This window comes from Triticum urartu, chromosome 1A (genome assembly GCF_056163025.1).
Source record: "Triticum urartu cultivar PI428250 chromosome 1A, HENAU_Tu73, whole genome shotgun sequence".
NCBI classification, from domain to species: Eukaryota; Viridiplantae; Streptophyta; class Magnoliopsida; order Poales; family Poaceae; genus Triticum; species Triticum urartu.
Window position 1 is genome coordinate 70,959,644 of NC_141873.1, and position 19,836 is coordinate 70,979,479.

Sequence of the window (19,836 nt, forward strand, 5' to 3'; positions counted from 1 at the left end):
GTTGGCTCGCCGAGGCAAAGCCCTCGGTCCAGCTAACGTGGCGGAGCTGGTCGGCTAGTGATGCCGAAGTCTCCGGAGTAGGTTGATGAAGAGATGGCGAAGCCCCCGGTCTAGCCGAGATGTCGAAGCTTCGATGTCAGCCGATGAGTCGAAGTAGGTCGGCGTGATGGACACCAGCTTGAAGAAGCAATAGTGCAGCCCTGCCGATGCAGGTCGTGACGTCGTCGATGCCGGCTTGATGAAGTGACCGTGCGGCGATGTCGGTATGCCTGCTCCGTGTAATCCATGGGGCGGCGATGTTGGTGATGATTTATCCTTCGTGATGCCGGACTCTTGTTCGGCTTGCCGAGATGATGATCCGAAGAAGTTGAGCTCGGCTCAACAAAGTGACGACGTGTCTAGCGCAGGTCGGCAGCCTTGGAGCAATATTGCCGGACTGGTTTGACACCAGCATGATGATGAAGATGACCTCAGGGGAGGCTTAAAAATTTATGGGCACGTGTTTAAAAACAATGCACAATACCCTAGAAGAGAATTCCTCTAAAAAAGTTGTCCAATATCACGTTCATAAAGAAACATGAATTCGGGTCGGATCTGTATTCGCGCAGAAAATGGGTCCGAAAATTGATCCACTCATCGGAAGGTTCCTGGAGTTTGAACTGTCGGATCGAGCTGAAATTTGGAGGGGTGGTAGATATGAGAATTCCGTAATAGATGAACGGTTGGATCTTCCAAAGGACCTCCAAGCTGGGCTCTGGAGACCACACCCTACACTCGTCCAGATTCCCGTCCAGATTTGAAAGGTCTCCGGTATATCATAGATTGTCGGAGATTCCTCCATCGGAACTCGACAAAATTTTGCATGGCTATTGTAGACGTAATTCCGCACTATTCCACCGAAGCAATCGTCAAACCGACGCTCGAGGAGGTGGTGACGGCGAATACAAGTTCGCTGTCCATAAAACAGCACGGCCGCCCGAGGGCAATGTTGATGTTGAGCCCTCGAGCTTCATGGATGACTCCTCTATGATCATGATAGAGATCGGAGTTGATGTTGAAGAAGGCCCTCGTCCGAACATGATGATCGGAGATGGAGCACGGTCCTCGGTCGAGCCGGCGACGAAGATGCCGGCGTCGTAGTTGACCTGCGGGCGAGCCATTGATCCTCTTGCCGATCACACAGCGGGACTCTCAATGAAAGCACCAATGTCGGTGTCAAAATCGGCGGATCTCAGGTAGGGGGTCCCGAACTGTGCGTCTAGGATCGATGGTAACAGGAGGCAGGGGACACGATGTTACCCAGGTTCGGGCCCTCTTGATGGAGGTAATACCCTACGTCCTGCTTGATTGATATTGATGATATGAGTATTACAAGAGTTGATCTACCACGAGATCGTAGAGGCTAAAACCCTAGAAGCTAGCCTATGGTATGATTGTTGTATATGATCTATCGACTAGCCTGGCCTTGGTTTATATAATGCACTAGAGGCCTAGGATAACAAGAGTCCTAGCCGAATACGCCGGTGGGGAGGAGTCCTTGTCTTGATCACCAAGTCTTGTGGAATCTTCCAAGTATGCGGCAGCTGTCCGAACTGGCCCATGAGTATATGGCCATGGGGGTGCTCGGCCCAATCTAACAGATCGGGAGACAACGTGGTGAGTACCCCCTAGTCCAGGACACCGTCACTTCTATAATCCAATGCATTTGCATTGTTTCTTCCTCTAGTTGTGTGCCGATACTCACATCAGCTTCGATATGGTCCGTCGGACCCTTTGTTGAAATATCATCTGACAGTGTCCTTCGTATACAAAAACCTCGAGAAGTTCCTTCCCTGATACATAATTCCTTTGGTAAATCGTATCCTCTATTTTGGCCAACCATGATCTGCTCTCGAGTTGGTGATGTTTACTATGAATTTTGTGGTATATGTTCCTAAGATGCCCCGATGGGTTGAACCAACGCCTTCCCTAATCTATGTGAACCCGAAAGATTTCACGGGTCATACTTAACTGGTATTACACTAGGTAAAACTTTCAGCAACTAATGTCATTTTTGAAACATGAGAAGTGAATGGAAGGTTATGCATTGAAGAAGTGGGAGTCGACCTTGAACTTTGTGTTCATGCCCATGGACACGATGTAGATCTTATCATTAAAGCTTCTCTTAAATTAATTATTCCCTCAGTATAAGTTCTTATATCTGGGATCCGACCTTTTGCGATCATGGTTCCGACCAAGTTCTCCTTTAACTTCCATTTCTCCGACAAGTTATAGTACTTGTCTTCTGCAGATCAATATATCTCTGCAACCTCTATATTGACCTTCCTTCGAGTATACCCTCCAGTATCTCGAGAATATCAAAGAACTGTGTTGCTTCCTATGAGTCTTCATCTAGTATTGCTTCTCATCGATTTCAAATTTCCCCCGGGTTCTGAGCTATTAGTCACTCGAGAACACCGATATGTGAACCGAGTCCGTAGTCTGATTCATTAACTCTAAGTAATTTTCGTTGCTTATGAGTTTAATAATCCTTCAATTCATTCCTAGCCCAATCGGCTATATCATTATTGTGCTAAATTTTAACTGTGCTACCTGGTCCTTCTTCCTGAATCACAATTTTCGATGATGAGCTAAGCTTACGTCGATCTTCCTCATCATGTCATTTCGCCTCGAACAACAAACTTGGTTAGGAGTTTGTGTCATACCCTTGGTTCCAATAACCTTTCTCTTCACCATTCATTGGACTCATTGTCATCACCGACCGATTACATCTTGAAATCTCTCGACAAATGTGTCATGTTCATCATCAACATTCTGAGCTCTTCCAAGGTAGCTATTGGATTCTTGATGAGAAATGCCATCCTTGCCCTTGATGATTTGTGTTGTCGTCGACCACTTATTGCCTTCCTCCAACACAAACTTGTTCGTGTTTTGTGTTATACCTAGAGATCCGTGCTATCCAGCAATTATTCTTCTTTACCTTGGAGTATTACCATCTTTTATGTCAAGATTGTCGTGAGAATTTCACTACCTCTTGAGAATTCTTGATACCAGTAATACTTATCACCATCACCACTCCTTCTTGGTCCTCGTGTTGTTCCTAACCGGAATATCGATAAATGAACTATGATGTGTGAATTCAAAACTTCTAGCAACCCTATTGCTTTGAACCAATGTTTAATTGTGTATGTTTTCCTCGAGCATACATCTTTACATCATTTTGATTTGACAAATGTTATCTCCTTGTTCACCTAATTGGGGAGATCCATCTCTTGAAAATCTCGATGGATTGACACTAAGTCCACCAGCCACCCCCTCATCCTCTCCTTGGGTTAATGATGAACTCATGATACGGGACTTGCTTCCATAGTTCATTTCCTGAAAATCTTACAATGTCATCTCGACAATTGCGTTGCACCTTTTCTTTCTCAGGCATCTTGAGTCTGAGGTATCCTGACACCTATCATATCTGAATCTTGGTCGAATATGATGGTTGGAACATATTTCCAAGAGTAATAACATTAGTCTTTGACCCGATAAGGTGATGTCATGCCTAGCACACCTGGCCGGAGGACCTATTGTTATAGTTTCCATTTTAGTAAGGTTATCCATTCTTCAATGAGGAAATTGTAAGACTTATTATATAAGTTGTCCCTAATGGATCCTTTGTGTATCCATAGCATGATCCTTACCTGATGACCATGTCAATGCTATCTCGAAGCATGTCTGTGGTACTCCGATTTTCAACAAGAACATTTGAAGCCAATGCTACCGTTGTATGGGTAATGTCATGAAATTTCTCTCCCCTTACCTAAAGGGTTTTCTACATGATATCCTGCCACAGATATCATGCTCTGCTTGTCCTTGGGAAGGATATATCCCTGAATTATGTGTTTAAAACACATTTTCCTTTCCATTCTTCTGTTTAATCTGATAATCACATTTTGCTTTCCATTGTTTTGTTTAACCTTCTTGAGGTTTATATGATCTAAGCCGTAATAAGTCACTGCTTTTGTAAGCACCTCGGTGTGCAACTCTGTCAGTAAGAACCTGTTACTATTGATTGATGACATTCTGGTATCCACCGATGGACGAGAACTTTGCCTAATGGTCCGCCTCGTTCAACGAGCAGGAAAATGGTTCTCTTCGTCCCTCGCCCTTGGTACCGATGTTGTTGCGAACATAACTGATAGGCTATCCTCTGACATGCCTTGTTATCATGACTGTACAAGATATCACCGCCCTTTCTACTTTTAACCTACATGGTGGGCCCATAACCCACAGTTCCATAGGATCGAAACCTGACTCTCTTGTACACCCTGTTGTCCAAGTTATTCCTCGTGCTTGACTTCGTATATGATTCATGGGCCACCTGCCTAGTGATCTATTCTGGTATCAGACAAAATACTTACTTCCCTTGCTCTACACCCCTTTCACGTTTCATTTCAGGCATCGAACAATTGCCTGCTCACTCAAAACTTCTCAGGGTACCTTCTTACTTTGCTCTCGATATCTTCTTAAGCTTCAATTCGAGGGTTACTTCCGCCACCTTTCCTGATATTATCTACCAGATAAGCAACATGGTAGCGGTTCGTTCTTTCGAAGTTAACCCTTGTCCTTCGTACGTAAGTTGGAGTTCCCGAGGAAAGGATGCTGACTTCATCATGGTGACCTGAAGCAGGGGAATGGAGACATCAACGTGATGGATCGACCTCTTCGAGAAGAGCAACTAAGACCGAGAACACTTGCTAGAATTTCGTAACCAGAACCACCCCACCTTACGCCTCTTAAATCTCGTGACGAGATTTCTTGTAGTGGAGGAGAATTGTGATGCCCGGGTAATTAAGCTACAGTAAACCCTTGCTAATCATGCCAGGTCATCATAATTAAATTTTTGCTAAACCTCACTTGTTTCAAACTGAGATCAATTTCAAATTCAAATAACAAGTCAAATTATTATTTCTTTAAGCTATCAAATAAAAATGTTCGATGGGTGGCAAATATTCACTAAATAATGAACATGTTGGAACCAACCTCATTTGGTTTCCCAAATTGCCCCTGGAACTCATTTAGTGGAATAACAAGATTAAATAAGAGCATTTTAATTCAACTATAAATTAGAACAGTTCCAGTTGGCCTCAAACTTTGTGCACAACCTTATAGTGTTGGCTAGGAATTATGTGCAAAGTTTCATAATCAACAAAAATCAGTTGGCAGCTAAAAATAAATAGAAAAGTATAAATAAAAAGAAAAGAAAAGGAAAATAACAACAACAAAATAAAGAGAGAACCCCCCTCCCCACTGGGCCAGTCGGCCCAGCTGCTAGCCAGGCCGGCTCAAACCGGCCCAGGCGGCGCCCCTCACTCCCCCATAACCCCCCCGGGCAACCGAACCCTAGCCCACGTCACCCACTCCCCCCCCCCCACACGATCCCCTCTCCTCCCTCTGTCTCCCCCCCGATTCAGATCGGAGGAAATGACCCCGTCGCCGCCCCATCGCGCCTCCCTCCCCCTCCGCGATGCCACCTCGCCGGCGCCGCACCTCCTGGCCTCCTTCCTCTCCCTTGTGCACCACCTCGACTTCCCCGAGCTCCGCGTGCTCCATCCATGGCTGCCCCGACCCCGTCGCCGGAACCATGTCGCCTCACCGGATGCCACCTCGCCGGACCGCCAGCACCGTCGTCCTCCCCTGCGTCGCCTTCAACCCCGACTCCTCCCCGAGCACACCTCGCTCAACTACAGGGCTCGGCGATCCCCGGTCTCCTCTATCCCTTACGCTCGCCGGTGGCCCCGACCACGCTCTCTGCGCACGACCGCGCCTAGGCGCGCACCGCGCCCGCCTGCGCCTCCTCTAACTGCCGTGGCATGCCGCCCCCCCTTGCACACCCCGCGCCGTCACGCGCCACTTCCTCCCTCTCTCTACTCCACGTTGCGCCGACCGTTGCCACACGCGCCCGTACCTCGTCACCGGTCCATCTGCGCCGTCCCGTTCCTCGCGCCCATCGTCGCATCACCCGCCGATGCGGCGCGCCCCGCTGCTGCCCTCCCGGGCATGCGCCCACCTGTTGGCCTCGCCGACCTAGCCCACCGCGCGCAGCCCTGGCCGCCAGCGCCCCGCCGCGGCCATCTCTCTGTTGCCTCCCCTGGCCGCCGGCGCCGGCGTACGCCGTGTGTGCCCAGTGCCCCTCGGGCGTGCGCCCGACCAGGCAGCGCTGTGGTACTTCGATTTTCAACAAGAACATTTGGAGCCAATGCTAAATGTTCCTTGCTCAATTATCGAAACACCGTTGTATGGGTAATGTCATGAAATTTCTCTCCCCTTACCTAAAGGGTTTTCTACATGATATCCTGCCACGGATATCATTCTCTACTTGTCCTTGGGAAGGATATATCCCTGAATTATGTGTTTAAAACACATTTTCCTTTCCATTCTTCTGTTTAATCTGATAATCACATTTTGCTTTCCATTGTTTTGTTTAACCTTCTTGAGGTTTATATGATCTAAGCCGTAATAAGTCACTGCTTTTGTAAGCACCTCGGTGTACAACTCTGTCAGTAAGAACCTGTTACTATTGATTGATGACATTCTGGTATCCATCGATGGACGAGAACTTTGCCTAATGGTCCGCCTCGTTCAACGAGTAGGAAAATTGTTCTCTTCGTCCCTCGCCCTTGGTACCAATGTTGTTGCCAACATAACTGATAGGCTATCCTCTGACATGCCTTGTTATCATGACTGTACAAGATATCACCGCCCTTTCTACTTTTAACCTACATGGTGGGCCCATAACCCACAGTTCCATAGGATCAAAACCTGACTCTCTTGTACACCCTGTTGTCCAAGTTATTCCTCGCGCTTGACTTCGTATATGATTCATGGGCCACCTGCCTAGTGATCTATTCTGGTATCAGACAAAATAGTTACTTCCCTTGCTCTACACCCCTTTCACGTTTCATTTCAGGCATCGAACAATTGCCTGCTCACTCAAAACTTCTCAGGGTACCTTCTTACTTTGCTCTCGATATCTTCTTAAGCTTCAATTCAAGGGTTACTTCCGCCACCTTTCCTGATATTATCTACCAGATAAGCAACATGGTAGCGGTTCGTTCTTTCGAAGTTAACCCTTGTCCTTCGTATGTAAGTTGGAGTTCCCGAGGAAAGGATGCCGACTTCATCATGGTGACCTGAAGCAGGGGAATGGAGACATCAACGTGATGGATCGACCTCTTCGAGAAGAGCAACTAAGACCGAGAACACTCGCTAGAATTTCGTAACGAGAACCACCCCACCTTACGCCTCTTAAATCTCGTGACGAGATTTCTTGTAGTGGAGGAGAATTGTGATGCCTGGGTAATTAAGCTACAGTAAAACCTTGCTAATCATGCCAGGTCATCATAATTAAATTTTTGCTAAACCTCACTTGTTTCAAACTGAGATCAATTTCAAATTTAAATAACAAGTCAAATTATTATTTCTTTAAGCTATCAAATAAAAATGTTCGATGGGTGGCAAATATTCACTAAATAATGAACATGTTGGAACCAACCTCATTTGGTTTCCCAAATTGCCCCTGGAACTCATTTAGTGGAATAACAAGATTAAATAAGAGCATTTTAATTCAACTATAAATTAGAACAGTTCCAGTTGGCCTCAAACTTTGTGCACAACCTTATGTGTTGGCTAGGAATTATGTGCAAAGGTTCATAATCAACAAAAATCAGTTGGCAGCTAAAAATAAATAGAAAAGTATAAATAAAAAGAAAAGAAAAGGAAAATAACAACAACAAAATAAAGAGAGAACCCCCCACTGGGCCAGTCGGCCCAGCTGCTAGCCAGGCCGGCTCAAACCGGCCCAGGCGGCGCCCCTCACTCCCCCATAACCCCCCCCCTGGGCAACCGAACCCTAGCCCACGTCACCCACTCCCCCCCACACGATCCCCTCTCCTTCCTCTGTCTCCCCCCTCCCCTGATTCAGATCGGAGGAAATGACCCCGTCGCCGCCCCATCGCGCCTCACTCCCCCTCCGCGACGCCACCTCGCCGGCGCTGCACCTCCCGCCTCCTTCCTCTCCCTTGTGCACCGCCTCGACTTCCCCGAGCTCCTCGCGCTCCATCCGTGGCTGCCCCGACCCCGTCGCCGGAACCACGTCGCCTCGCCGGACCGCCAGCGCCGTTGTCGTCCCCTGCGTCGCCTTCAACCCCGACTCCTCCCCGAGCACACCTCGCTCAACTACAGGGCTCGGTGATCCCCCGTCTCCTCTATCCCTTTCGCTCACCGTTGGCCCCGACCACGCTCTCTGCGCATGACCGCGCCTAGGCGCGCACCGCACCCGCCTGCGCCTCCTCTAACTGTCGTGGCATGCCGTCCCCCCCTTGCACACCCCGCGCCGTCACGCGCCGCTTCGTCCCTCTTTCTACTCCGCGCCGCGCCAACCGCTGCCACACGCGCCCATACCTCGTCACCGGTCCATCCGCGCCGTCCCGCTCCTCGCGCCCATCATCGCATCACCCGCCGATGCGGCGCGCCCCGCTGCTGCCCTCCCGGGCATGCGCCCACGTGTTGGCCTCGCCGGCCTCGCCCACGGCGCGCATCCCTGGCCGCCAGCGCCCCGCCGTGGCCATCCCTCTGTTGCCTCCCCTGGCCACCAGCGCCGGCGTACGCCGTGTGTGCCCAACGCCCCTCGGGCGTGCGCCCGATCAGGCAGCGCCCATTCGCCTGCGCCTGTTTAGCCCTATGGGCCAATGACATGTGGGGCCTAGCCCCAAAACGAAAATGAAAAAAAGAGAAATAAAAAATAATTAATTAAAATAATTAATTAATTAAGCTAATTAATCTTGTTTAATTAATCTAATCAACTAGTTAAGTTAATTAAACCCTAATTAGACTAAACAGTCAATGATGAACGGGACCCACCTGTCAGGTTGACCAGGTCAACTGCTGACATCATGATGATGTCAGCAAACACTATTCTGGATAATGTTGAATTAAAATATTTAAATAAATCCTAAAAAATGATTTAATTCTTTTAAAATTAATATAAAATAAACCGTAGCTCGGATGAAAAGACTTTGTACATGAAAGTTGCTCAGAACGACGAGATGAATCCGGATATGCAACCCGTTCATCCGCCACGCATCCCTAGCATAGCAAACACGCAACTTTCCCCCTCTGGTTCGTCTGTCCGAAAACGCGAAACACCGGGGATATTTCCCCGGATGTTTCCCCCCTTCACCGGTACCACCTCTTACCGCGTTAGGGCACCCCTAGCACCGCTACTTGTCATGTCATGCATCTCTATGCATATGTTTGCTTAATATTTATTGTTTCTTCCCCCCTGTTCTCTCGCTAGACACCGAGACCGACGCCGCTGCTACCCAGTACGACTACGGTGTTGACGACCCCTCTCTCTTGCCTGAGCAACCAGGCAAGCCCCCCCCCCTTAATCACCAGATATCGCCTACTCTTCTTTCTACTGCTTGCATTAGAGTAGTGTAGCATGTTACTGCTTTCCGTTAATCCTACTCTGATGTATAGCGTGTCATTGTTGCTACAACTGTTGATACCTTAACCGCAATCCTAAATGCTTAGTATAGGATGCTAGATTATCATCACTGGCCCTACATTCTTGTCAGTCTGCCATGCTATACTATCGGGCCGTGATCACGTCGGAGGTGATCATGGGTATATACTTATATATATATATATATATATATATATATATATATATATATATATATATGGGCTATTCTGTTACTAGTAACAGAATATTATTCTGTTACCCTTTTTGAACTAACGGTTTCAGGTGGTTGAACTGATGTTTTCGAAGCGGTTGAACTGATGCTTTCAGTTGTGTTTAACACATCGTCTTCTTTAGTTCAAAAACTTTTTGTAATTTTTTTATCGGAACATGGCGTGTAATATATCATTGGAAAGCTCTTGACAACCATATTTCAAGTATATTGAATGTTTTTGCAAAATCATTATGGTTTAAGAGCAGTTTCGAAAAAACCATTTTTTTCAAAACCGAAAATGTGAATCGTATTTTGGACTCAATTTTCAAACGGTTTGTCGGAATTGAGCAAATAAGATGGCGTTGGAAAGCTGGTGAAAATCCGCATCTTCCATATATGTATTGTTTTTTCTAATTCTATATGATTTAAAAGTAATTTGAAAACTGGTTTAATTCTGGATTGACGCAAATGATACGGCGTTGGAAAGCTATGTAAAATGCGCAACTTTTTCGTATAGAAATGTTTTTCTAATTCCTTACGGTTTAAAAACGAATTCGAATACGGTCAAATTTGATTTTGAACGCGATTTTTTAAAAAAGTTTATCGAAATATGGCAAATAATATACCGTTGGATAGCTATAGAAAATGCGAAACTTAGTCATGTTGAACGTTTTCTCTACTTCGCAACCGTTTAAGAGTAATTTTGAATACGGCATGACGGTTCCTGCTGTTTCTCGTGTGAAAAACAGAGTAGTCGTACTGATATATATATGTATGTTTGTACTGAGCTATTTTTTTACATTAATTTTGAATGGTTTCGAAAAAGGGTATTTGTACCGATGCTTGCATGGGTTTGTACTAAGCGTGTTTTCACTAACTAGACTTTGCTCTGTTTTTTTGGTAATATTTTTCTCGTAAGTTTTCAACGGTTTACTGTATCGTCGCCCCTGTACTTGTATGGTTTGTATCATCGAGCTGAATGATATTTTATTTAAAAGGAAAATGTGTTTGTTTTGTTTCCTTTTTTAACTCAACATTTTTTTGACAACGTTGTTCTGAACTTCTCTCATTTTACGACTTGTACTGAGGTACTTACTAAGCAGGATTTTCATGGGGTTTCTTTTTTTGCTTGAACTTTACAGTTTGAATTTCTGCCATTTATTTTATTCCGAACGGTCCACCGTTTTTAACTCGTACTGAGGTACTTACTACGCCCGAACTGGGGTGGCTGTCGCGTGTCTCGGCGTGTTTTGAAATCGATGATATTTTTTCATCAATTTACTGCCCATTTTTTTCATCACACTTGAGAGTGATTAATAGGTTTACTTACTGGCCAGTAACACATGAACTCCTCAGGCAATAATACATGAACTCCTCGGGGAGGGGGTGCGGGGCGGCACGCTGGAGGGAGGGACTGCGGGGCTGCGCGCTGGGGGAGGGGGTGGCGGGGCTGCGCGCTGGAGGAAGAAGAAAGGCGGCGTAAGTTGGGGTCGCCGCGGCATGGGTCTGGTCCGGCGGCATCGGGGTGCGTCTGGCGGGGGTGTCGCGCGGTGGGGAGGGAGGAGGTGGCGCGTCGGCGGGGAGGGAGGAGGTGGCGCGTCGGCGGGGGAGGGAGGAGGCGGCGCACAGTGGGGGAGGGAGGGTGCGGCGCACCGGCGGGGGAGGCGCACGACGGGGGATGGAGGGGGCGGTGCACCGGCGTGGAGGGAGGGGGCGGCGCACGGTGGGGAAGGGAGGGGGCGGAGCGCCGGCGGGGTGGGAGGGGGCGGCGTGCTGGAGGAGGAGTTGGGGATCGGGAGGGAGGTGGTGGGTTCGGTCGCCGTCGCTCCTATATAGGGCCGGAGGGTAACGGAATATTATTCTGTTACTAGTAACAGAATAGCCCTGTCCTATATATATATATATATATATATATATATATACAGGTGGTGACTAAAGTCGGGTCGGCTTGTTGAGTACCCGCAAGTGATTCTGATGTGGGGGCTGAAGGGGCAGGTGGCTCCATCCAGGTAGTGGTGGGCCTGAGTTCCCGACGGCCCCCGACTGTTACTTTGAGGCGGAGCGACATGGCATGTTGAGACCACCTAGGAGAGAGGTGGGCCTGGCCCTGGTCGGCGTCCGTGGTTATGTTAAAATAACACACTTAACGAGATCTTGGTATTTGATCTGAGTCTGGCCACCGGCCTATACGCACCAACCAACTACGCGGGAACAGTTACGGGCACTCGACGTCGTTGTATCAGCCGAAGCCTTCGTGACGTCAGTGACTGAGCGGCGCGCGCCGGATTGGACCGTAAGCCTGCTCTTGTATTAAGGGGGCTAGTTCTGCTTCCGGCCGCCCTCGCAACGTGCAGGTGTGCAATGGTCGATGGGCCCAGACCCCTACGCCATATGATTTAGACCGGCGTGCTGACCTCTCTGTTGTGCCTAGGTAGGGCTGCGACGTGTTGATTGCTACCTCTTGAGCTTGCGTTGGTTTTCCCCGAAGAGGAAGGGATGATGCAGCAAAGTAGAGTAAGTATTTCCCTCAGTTTTGAGAACCAAGGTATCAATCCAGTAGGAGGCCACGCTCAAGTCCCTCGTACCTGCACAAAACGATAGCTACTCGCAATCAACGCGATTAGGGGTTGTCAATCCCTTCACAGTCACTTACGAGAGTGAGATCTGATAGATATAATATTTTTGGTATTTTTGGTATAAATATGCAAAGTGAAAAGTAAAAGGCAAAATAAAAAGTAAAGCAAGATTAAAGTGATGGAGATTGATATGATGAGAATAGACCCAGGGGCCATAAGTTTCACTATTGGCTTCTCTCAAGAGCATAAGTATTCTACGGTGGGTGAACAAATTACTGTTGAGCAATTGACAGAATTGCGCATAGTTATGAGAATATCTAGGCATGATCATGTATATAGGCATCACGTCCGTGACAAGTAGACCGAAACGATTCTGCATCTACTACTATTACTCCACTCATCGATCGCTATCCAGCATGCATCTAGAGTATTAATTTAAAAACAGAGTAACGCTTTAAGCAAGATGACATGATGTAGAGAGATAAATTCATGTAATATGAAATAAACCCCATCTTGTTATCCTCGATGGCAACGATGCAATACGTGCCTTGCTGCCCCTTCTGTCACTGGGAAAGGACACCACAAGATCGAACCCAAAGCTAAGCACTTCTCCCATGGCAAGAACTACCAATCTAGTTGGCCAAACCAAACGGATAATTCGAAGAGATTTGCAAAGATAACCAATCATACATAAAAGAATTCAGAGAAGATTCAAATATTATTCATAGATAGACTTGATCATAAACCCACAATTCATCGGTCTCAACAAACACACCGCAAAAAGAAGATTACATCGAATAGATCTCCACGAGAGAGGGGGAGAACTTTGTATTGAGATCCAAAAAGAGAGAAGAAGCCGTCTAGCTACTAACTATGGACCCAAAGGTTTGAGGTAAACTACTCACACTTCATCGGAGAGGCTATGATGATGTAGAAGCCCTCCATGATGACGGCCCTCTCCGGCGGAGCTCCGGAACAGGCCCCAAGATGGGATCTCGTGGATACAGAAAGTTGCAGCGGTGGAATTAGGTTTTTGGCTCCTGTTCTGATCGTTTGGGGGTATGTAGGTATATATAGGAGGAAGAAGTACGTCAGTGGAGCTCCGAGGGGCCCATGAGGCAGGGGGCGCGCCCCCCACCCTCGTGACCGCCTCTCTGATGCCTTGGCGTAGGGTCCAAGTCTCCAGGATCACGTTCGATGAGAAAATCACGTTCCCGAAGGTTTCATTCCGTTTGGACTCCGTTTGATATTCCGTTTCTTCGAAACACTGAAATAGGCAAAAAACATCAATTCTGGGCTGGGCCTCCGGTAAATAGGTTAGTCCCAAAAATAATATAAAAGTGGAAAATAAAGCCCAATATAGTCCAAAACAGTAGATAATATAGCATGGAGCAATCAAAAATTATAGATACGTTGGAGACGTATCATTGATCTTCCGAGGCCGGGCATGACCTAGGAAAGTGTGTCCGGCCAAAGGGGATCGAGCGTGTTGGGAAATGTGGTGCACCCCTGCAGGGAAGTTAATATATTCGAATAGCCGTGATCTTCGGTAACAGGACGACTTGGAGTTGTACCTTGACCTTATGACAACTAGAACCGGATACTTATTAAAACACACCCTTCCAAGTGCCAGATACAACTGGTGATCGCTCTCTCACAGGGCGACGAGGGGAGGATCATCGGTTATGATTATGCTATGTGATGCTACTTGGTGAACTTACCATCTACTCTCTTCTTCTGCTGCAAGATGGAGGTTACAAGAAGCGTAGTCTTCGACAAGACTAGCTATCCCCCTCTTATTCCGGCATTCTGCAGTTCAGTCCACATATGATACCCTTATTTCATTTGATACCAATGCATACATATGTAGTGTAGCTCCTTACTTGCGAGTGCTTTGGACGAGTACTCATGGTTGCTTTGCTCCCCCTTTTCCCCCTTTCTATACCCGATTGCTGCGACCAAACGATAGAGCCCAGGAGCCAGACGCCACTGTCGATGACGACTACTACTACTCGGGAGGTGCCTACTGCTACGTGCAGCCCGCTGGCGACGACCAAGAGTAGTTTAGGAGGATCCCAGGCAGGAGGCCTGCGCCTCTTTCGATCTGTATCCCAGTTTGTGCTAGCCTTCTTAAGGCAAACTTGTTTAACTTATGTCTATACTCAGATATTGTTGCTTCCGCTGACTCGTCTATGATCGAGCTCTTGTATTTGAGCCCTCGAGGCCCCTGGCTTATAATATGATTCTTGTATGACTTACTTTATTTGTAGAGTTGTGTTGTGATATCTTCCCGTGAGTCCCTGATCTTGATCGTACACGTTTGCATGTATGATTAGTGTACGATTGAATCGGGGGCGTCACAACTACGCATACTGCTTCTTCCAAGGAAAATGCCACCATCGACAAATAGGAGATTTGAAATGGGTGGACCAGAGCGACCGTTCCTAATACCATGTAGTACGTCATAATTCTCCTTCTGTAGCAACGAACTTGACATGCCTTCAGTGCACAGAAGAAACAGGTAGGGGCTGATTGGATTACCCTAATGGATACATCTCAACGGCGCAACAAGTTCAATGAGCACTCCATTGACCCTGATAGCATACAAACATTGGTAACACATCGCATTACGAAGATGGTCCATGCATGGGCAAAACCAAGTTTTTACAGGCAACCACGAAGATAATTTCACTCAACACGATTATATGCTTTTATCATATCAATCTTCATGGCAAAGAAGAGTTTGTTAGTCTGTTGTTTTCTTGTAGTATGTAGAGACTCATAAACAATGAGAGAAATTGTCTATAATCAATCTTCTAGGAACAAAAGCACTCTGAAATTCATAAATGACAACAGGTAAAAGCAACCTCAAATGATTAGCCAAAACCTTAGACAGTTTTGTAAAGAATGTTGCAAAGGCTAATAGGCCAAAAATTCTTGCGTCGTTTGGGTCTTGCAACTTTCGGAATGAGAACAATAACTTAATCATAAAAACCGTCAGAATAGGCATCCCTTCCAAAAATGCTCCTGGCAGCCTGACAAATCTCCTCTCCCAAAAAAAATCCCAATGTGTCTGGTAGAAGAGGGTCGGGAAATCATTCGTCCTGGGAGCTTTAGGGTCCCATCCGCAAAAGTGCAACCTTGATCTCTTCATCAGTGTAAGGTTTACATAAGTCATGATTCATCACATTAGTAACTTTGTGAGGAATAGCATCAAGAACAGTATCTACAACATCACAAGGTCCAAAAGTAGATAGATGCTCGTAAAACTTATGCACCAACATTAAGGATATCATTGATTTGCAGGATTTTTAAAATGCAGGAATACGAAAATCGTAGAAATATAGTGTCATGTCATTTTTGTATCCTATGGAATTAAAAAACTATGTACTATATTCCGAAAATTCCTAAGGATTTTAATCATGCGAATCAAATGATCATCGCAGTGAAAATTCATAAGGACATAAACCCTCTAGAAGTCCTACGGGATCGTTTGAGTCAAAGGAGCTCTAACCGGTTTAAAGGGAGAGCACAATCATGAAGTGTGTAAACTGATGCATTCACTACAACCCCTGTTAGCCCTAGCGCTCTATCAAACATCTTAAAGCAAGTGTAACCCCCTCCACAAGGGCAAAGTTGATGACGACGTCAGTAGGAGGCCACCGTCATGGCCGCTATCATGGGAATCAATTTTTTACCCAGTAAACTTTTCGAATGTTCACATTATATTCAAATGAAGTGGCAGAGGTGACAACAACAACATCACCCCACTTGAAGAAGAAGGTTTGGCAGTGAGGCACTATCACACATACTGCGAGAGTGGTAAGGAGATATATATGGCAAATGAGGGAGTTGTTGAGAATAAATGAACAAACGAGCGCAATAGATGGAAGATGGCGCGGAAGCGAATGTAGGAAGACTCTATTTTATCGTTTTGCTGTCTGAATTTAACTTCACGCAGTATTTATGCCACGTTGCTTGTCAAATAAAACACTCAATCTTGCATTGAATTTATGTCGCGGCTCAAGTTAAGCTCTACATAGAAAACGACAATCCAGCTTCGATTTAGCTGCGGATGCTAAATCTGTATGCGTCAAAATAACAGAAAGTGTTAATAGCCAAATGGAATAAATTGATAAAATAATACATAAAACAAGATTATCATGCCAAACTCAACCTTAAGCCGCAAAATATAAGCATGACAATCTTTCCTACACAAATCATTGCAAATTTCCATGCTACTTTTGTACATCAGAATCAAATATGAACACACCTACCCGTTATATCTAATTTTTATGCAAGCATAATACTCACTTTTATTATCATTAACTTTGTGTTGAATAAACGTTCTCGCTTACTCCAACACCCAAATCAGAGAGAGTGGGGAGAGGGAGAGGGGAAATGAATCATGTGCTGAGGTCGGCATCCACGTGTCCGTGCATCAGCCGCGTGCACGCCGACCGCCACGCACCGGTCGCCCGCCCGCCCACGCACCGGTCGCCGCCGGTACCCCCTCCACACAGGGGCAAGCAAGTAGCACGGGATAAAAGCCAACCACCCTCGTCCTCTCTACCCATTTCTTCTTCCCCCCCCTGCCCAGATCAAGAAACCGTGTCCTAGAATCCACCGAGATCGCTGGAAAGGCGACATCCTCCGGAGACTCTTCTCGCTCCCCTCGTCGGCACGGATCGAGCGGTTGTCTTAGTTGGAAGATTTCCCCTTTCTTTCCCTTCTGGTCGCTGGCCGGAGAGACGGCGTGTCGGGGTCTGCGGAGATGGTGGCCGAGGCGGAGGTGATGCATCAGCAGCCCGCGCCGGTTCTGGAGGTGCAGTACCGCCGGTGCGTCGCCAAGGGGGCCGGGATGTCGGCGGTCGCCGTGCCGGAGGTGGAGGTGGAGGTGGAGGTCGCCGTCGAGCTGCCTCGCATGGTGAGTCCCGCCGCTAAGACTCCTCCCTCTCTTTACTCCTATGCTCGTCCTGAGACCGTATATCCCCAAAGAGATCGGGGAATTTTATCAACGGATCAGCTGTAGCTGCTGTAGGCTTTCTTGTCTGATTTTTAGAACAGATTTGTGGAAGCAGTCAGCTCAAAATTCCATGTATTGTTGTGAATGAATTATTATGGCCATACTATTCTTGAAGCTTGCTTATACTGGTTAGGGAAGTTTGGTTTCTCTTCCTCTTAGTACAGGGAATGGTTATCTGCTTGTGGATGCAAAAGTCTGACACCCTTTCATAGAAAAAGTAGCTCCCTTTTAGAGGGTTCTGGTTCTAGGGTGGTGTGGTGGTGGTTGTAGGCCACAGAGAAGGTGGGTGCTCTAATTATTGGAGCCATTTGTGTAGTGTGTAGAGTTGTTGAATCGTAGTAGCATATGTGCTTTTGCAAAGTGCTGTTTCTTCTCAATCAAGTCAGACAATATCAGGTTTGTGCTGCAAATATGTGTCATCTGACGACGAAACGATTTAGACCATTTTGGTACACAAGTAGTCCGGGCTTTTAATCATGTCAGTTTAGTAGACTATGGAGAAAAGCTTATCTTGATTGTATTTGTTTCGAATCCAAGAAACATGGTGGTAACGTTTCACGTTTGGTATAGGGATTGGCGAACACCGATGGTGCGACGAGCGTGTCCGCTGAGACACTACAGTTTGTACCCAATATTCGGTCTGGAAGCTTTGCTGATATCGGACCTAGGAGGTACATGGAAGATGAACACATCCGGATAGATGATCTTTCAGCTCATCTTGGCTCGCTGTTGGTGTGCCCTCTACCTAGCGCCTTCTATGGGGTAAGTCAGTAAGTGATTATTGTGTACTCCCTCCGCAAAGAAATATAAGAGCTGTAGTGATCCAAACGCTCTTATATTTCTTTACGGAGGGAGTATTTGATTGCTGCATTTTCTCCACAGCAACTGTGCCTAAATGGATCATCTTGTTTCCTCTGCTTGTATGTAGGTCTTTGATGGCCATGGGGGTCCGGATGCTGCAGCCTACATGAAAAGGCATGCCATGAGGTTCCTGTTTGAGGATAGAGAGTTCCCACAAGCATTGCAAGTGGATGATATATACCTTCAGTCCGTCGAGGAATGTATTCGGAGCGCGTTCTTGCAAGCCGATCTTGCCCTGGCTGACAATTTAGATATCAGCCGCTCCTCCGGAACTACGGCACTCGCAGCATTTGTCTTTGGGAGGTAAGATGTGCTTCACTAGAAGCAGCCTCAGTATGTAGAACTGATCTCAATTTTCTTGCTTCAGCGTGCATGCTCAGTCGAGTGTCTGACCTGACTTGCAGGCAACTGTTGGTTGCGAACACCGGCGACTGCCGAGCGGTCCTCTGCCGGAGAGGCATAGCGATGGAGATGTCTCGAGACCACAGGGCAAATTACGCCGAGGAGTGCGAGAGGGTGGCCGCCTCCGGTGGGTACATCGAGGACGGGTACCTCAACGGGGTGCTCTCAGTGACGCGCGCCCTGGGCGACTGGGACATGAAGGTGCCCGACTGCTCCACGTCGCCCCTCATCGCGGAGCCCGAGTTCCAGCAGGCGACGCTGAGCGAGGACGACGAGTTCCTCATCATGGGGTGCGACGGGATCTGGGACGTGATGACGAGCCAGCACGCGGTGAGCGTGGTCCGGCGCGGCCTGCGGCAGCACGACGACCCCGAGCGGTGCGCGCGGGAGCTCGTCATGGAGGCCAAGCGGCTCGAGACGGCCGACAACCTCACCGTCATCGTGGTGTGCTTCGGGTCGGAGCTCGGGTCGCCGCCGCCGCCCCCCGCTGCCGCGGCGGCGAGGCCGCGGAGCTGCAAGGGCCTGTCGGCGGAGGCCCTGTGCAACCTGAGGAGCTGGCTGGAGACTGACCGCTAGCTCTAGCTTGAGATGCCTGCTCTGCTCCTGCTCCCTACCTAGTGCTGCTGGTCGGTTCGTTCCCACGCTGTAAATATGCTGACATCGGTCGAGGAATCGTAACTGCCACTTCCCTTTTAGTTCCTACTACCATTTTTTCAGGCGCTAGCCCGGCAGTTTTTGTAGGGCATTCTCCCATTGTTTCCTGTGCTTTTTCTCTTGCCGTTGCTGTTATTGCTCACGCCATTGCTGTTGTACATCCGTTGCCTCCACGGATGGACCTGCTCTGCTATTGAGCTCTGGTCAACTCGATTCAGAGAAGTGTGAGTGTTGTTTAACGGGGCGTCCGTTGCCACTTGCCACGTATGAGTAGAGATATAAAATTAGTCATTTTCACCAAAAAAGAGGAAGAGAAAAAATAAAATAACTCTTCGTGAAAAATTAGGATCGATGCTTCATCATCAACTAGAGATCGTAGAGTAGCAGGTGCCGTGGTGAGTGAATGAAGCCAGACAAGACTTAGCGGTAGAGGTAAATTTAGCAGAACATACCACTATCTCGATCCGCGCCGGCAAGTTAGCCATGGTGGTGGAATGGCTGGCACCAGCACCACCAGACACGCCCCCTCACTCACCTAACCCACAGCTCCCTTTTTTTTCCCTAACACAACCCCTAGTCGTCAAGA

General features: G+C 47.5%; 1 protein-coding gene across 1 annotated transcript; it reads left to right on the forward strand.

The window, feature by feature from the left end:
- Positions 1–16,870: 16,870 nt before the first annotated feature.
- LOC125547352 (putative protein phosphatase 2C 47) lies at positions 16,871–19,349 on the forward strand. The gene is made up of 4 exons (XM_048711258.2): positions 16,871–17,234; positions 17,904–18,095; positions 18,262–18,497; positions 18,599–19,349. The coding sequence occupies exons 1-4, from the start codon at positions 17,082–17,084 to the stop codon at positions 19,170–19,172; spliced, it is 1,155 nt and encodes a 384-aa protein (XP_048567215.2). The 5' UTR covers positions 16,871–17,081; the 3' UTR covers positions 19,173–19,349.
- The last annotated feature ends 487 nt before the right edge of the window (positions 19,350–19,836 follow it).

Excerpts from the sequence above, each read along its gene's own strand:
- LOC125547352 (XM_048711258.2), top strand. The coding sequence starts at position 17,082 with ATGGTGGCCGAGGCGGAGGTGATGCATCAGCAGCCCGCGCCGGTTCTG. Across the intron at positions 17,235-17,903 it reads CCGTCGAGCTGCCTCGCATG|GGATTGGCGAACACCGATGG; the intron begins GTGAGTCCCGCC and ends CGTTTGGTATAG. Across the intron at positions 18,498-18,598 it reads GCAGCATTTGTCTTTGGGAG|GCAACTGTTGGTTGCGAACA; the intron begins GTAAGATGTGCT and ends CCTGACTTGCAG.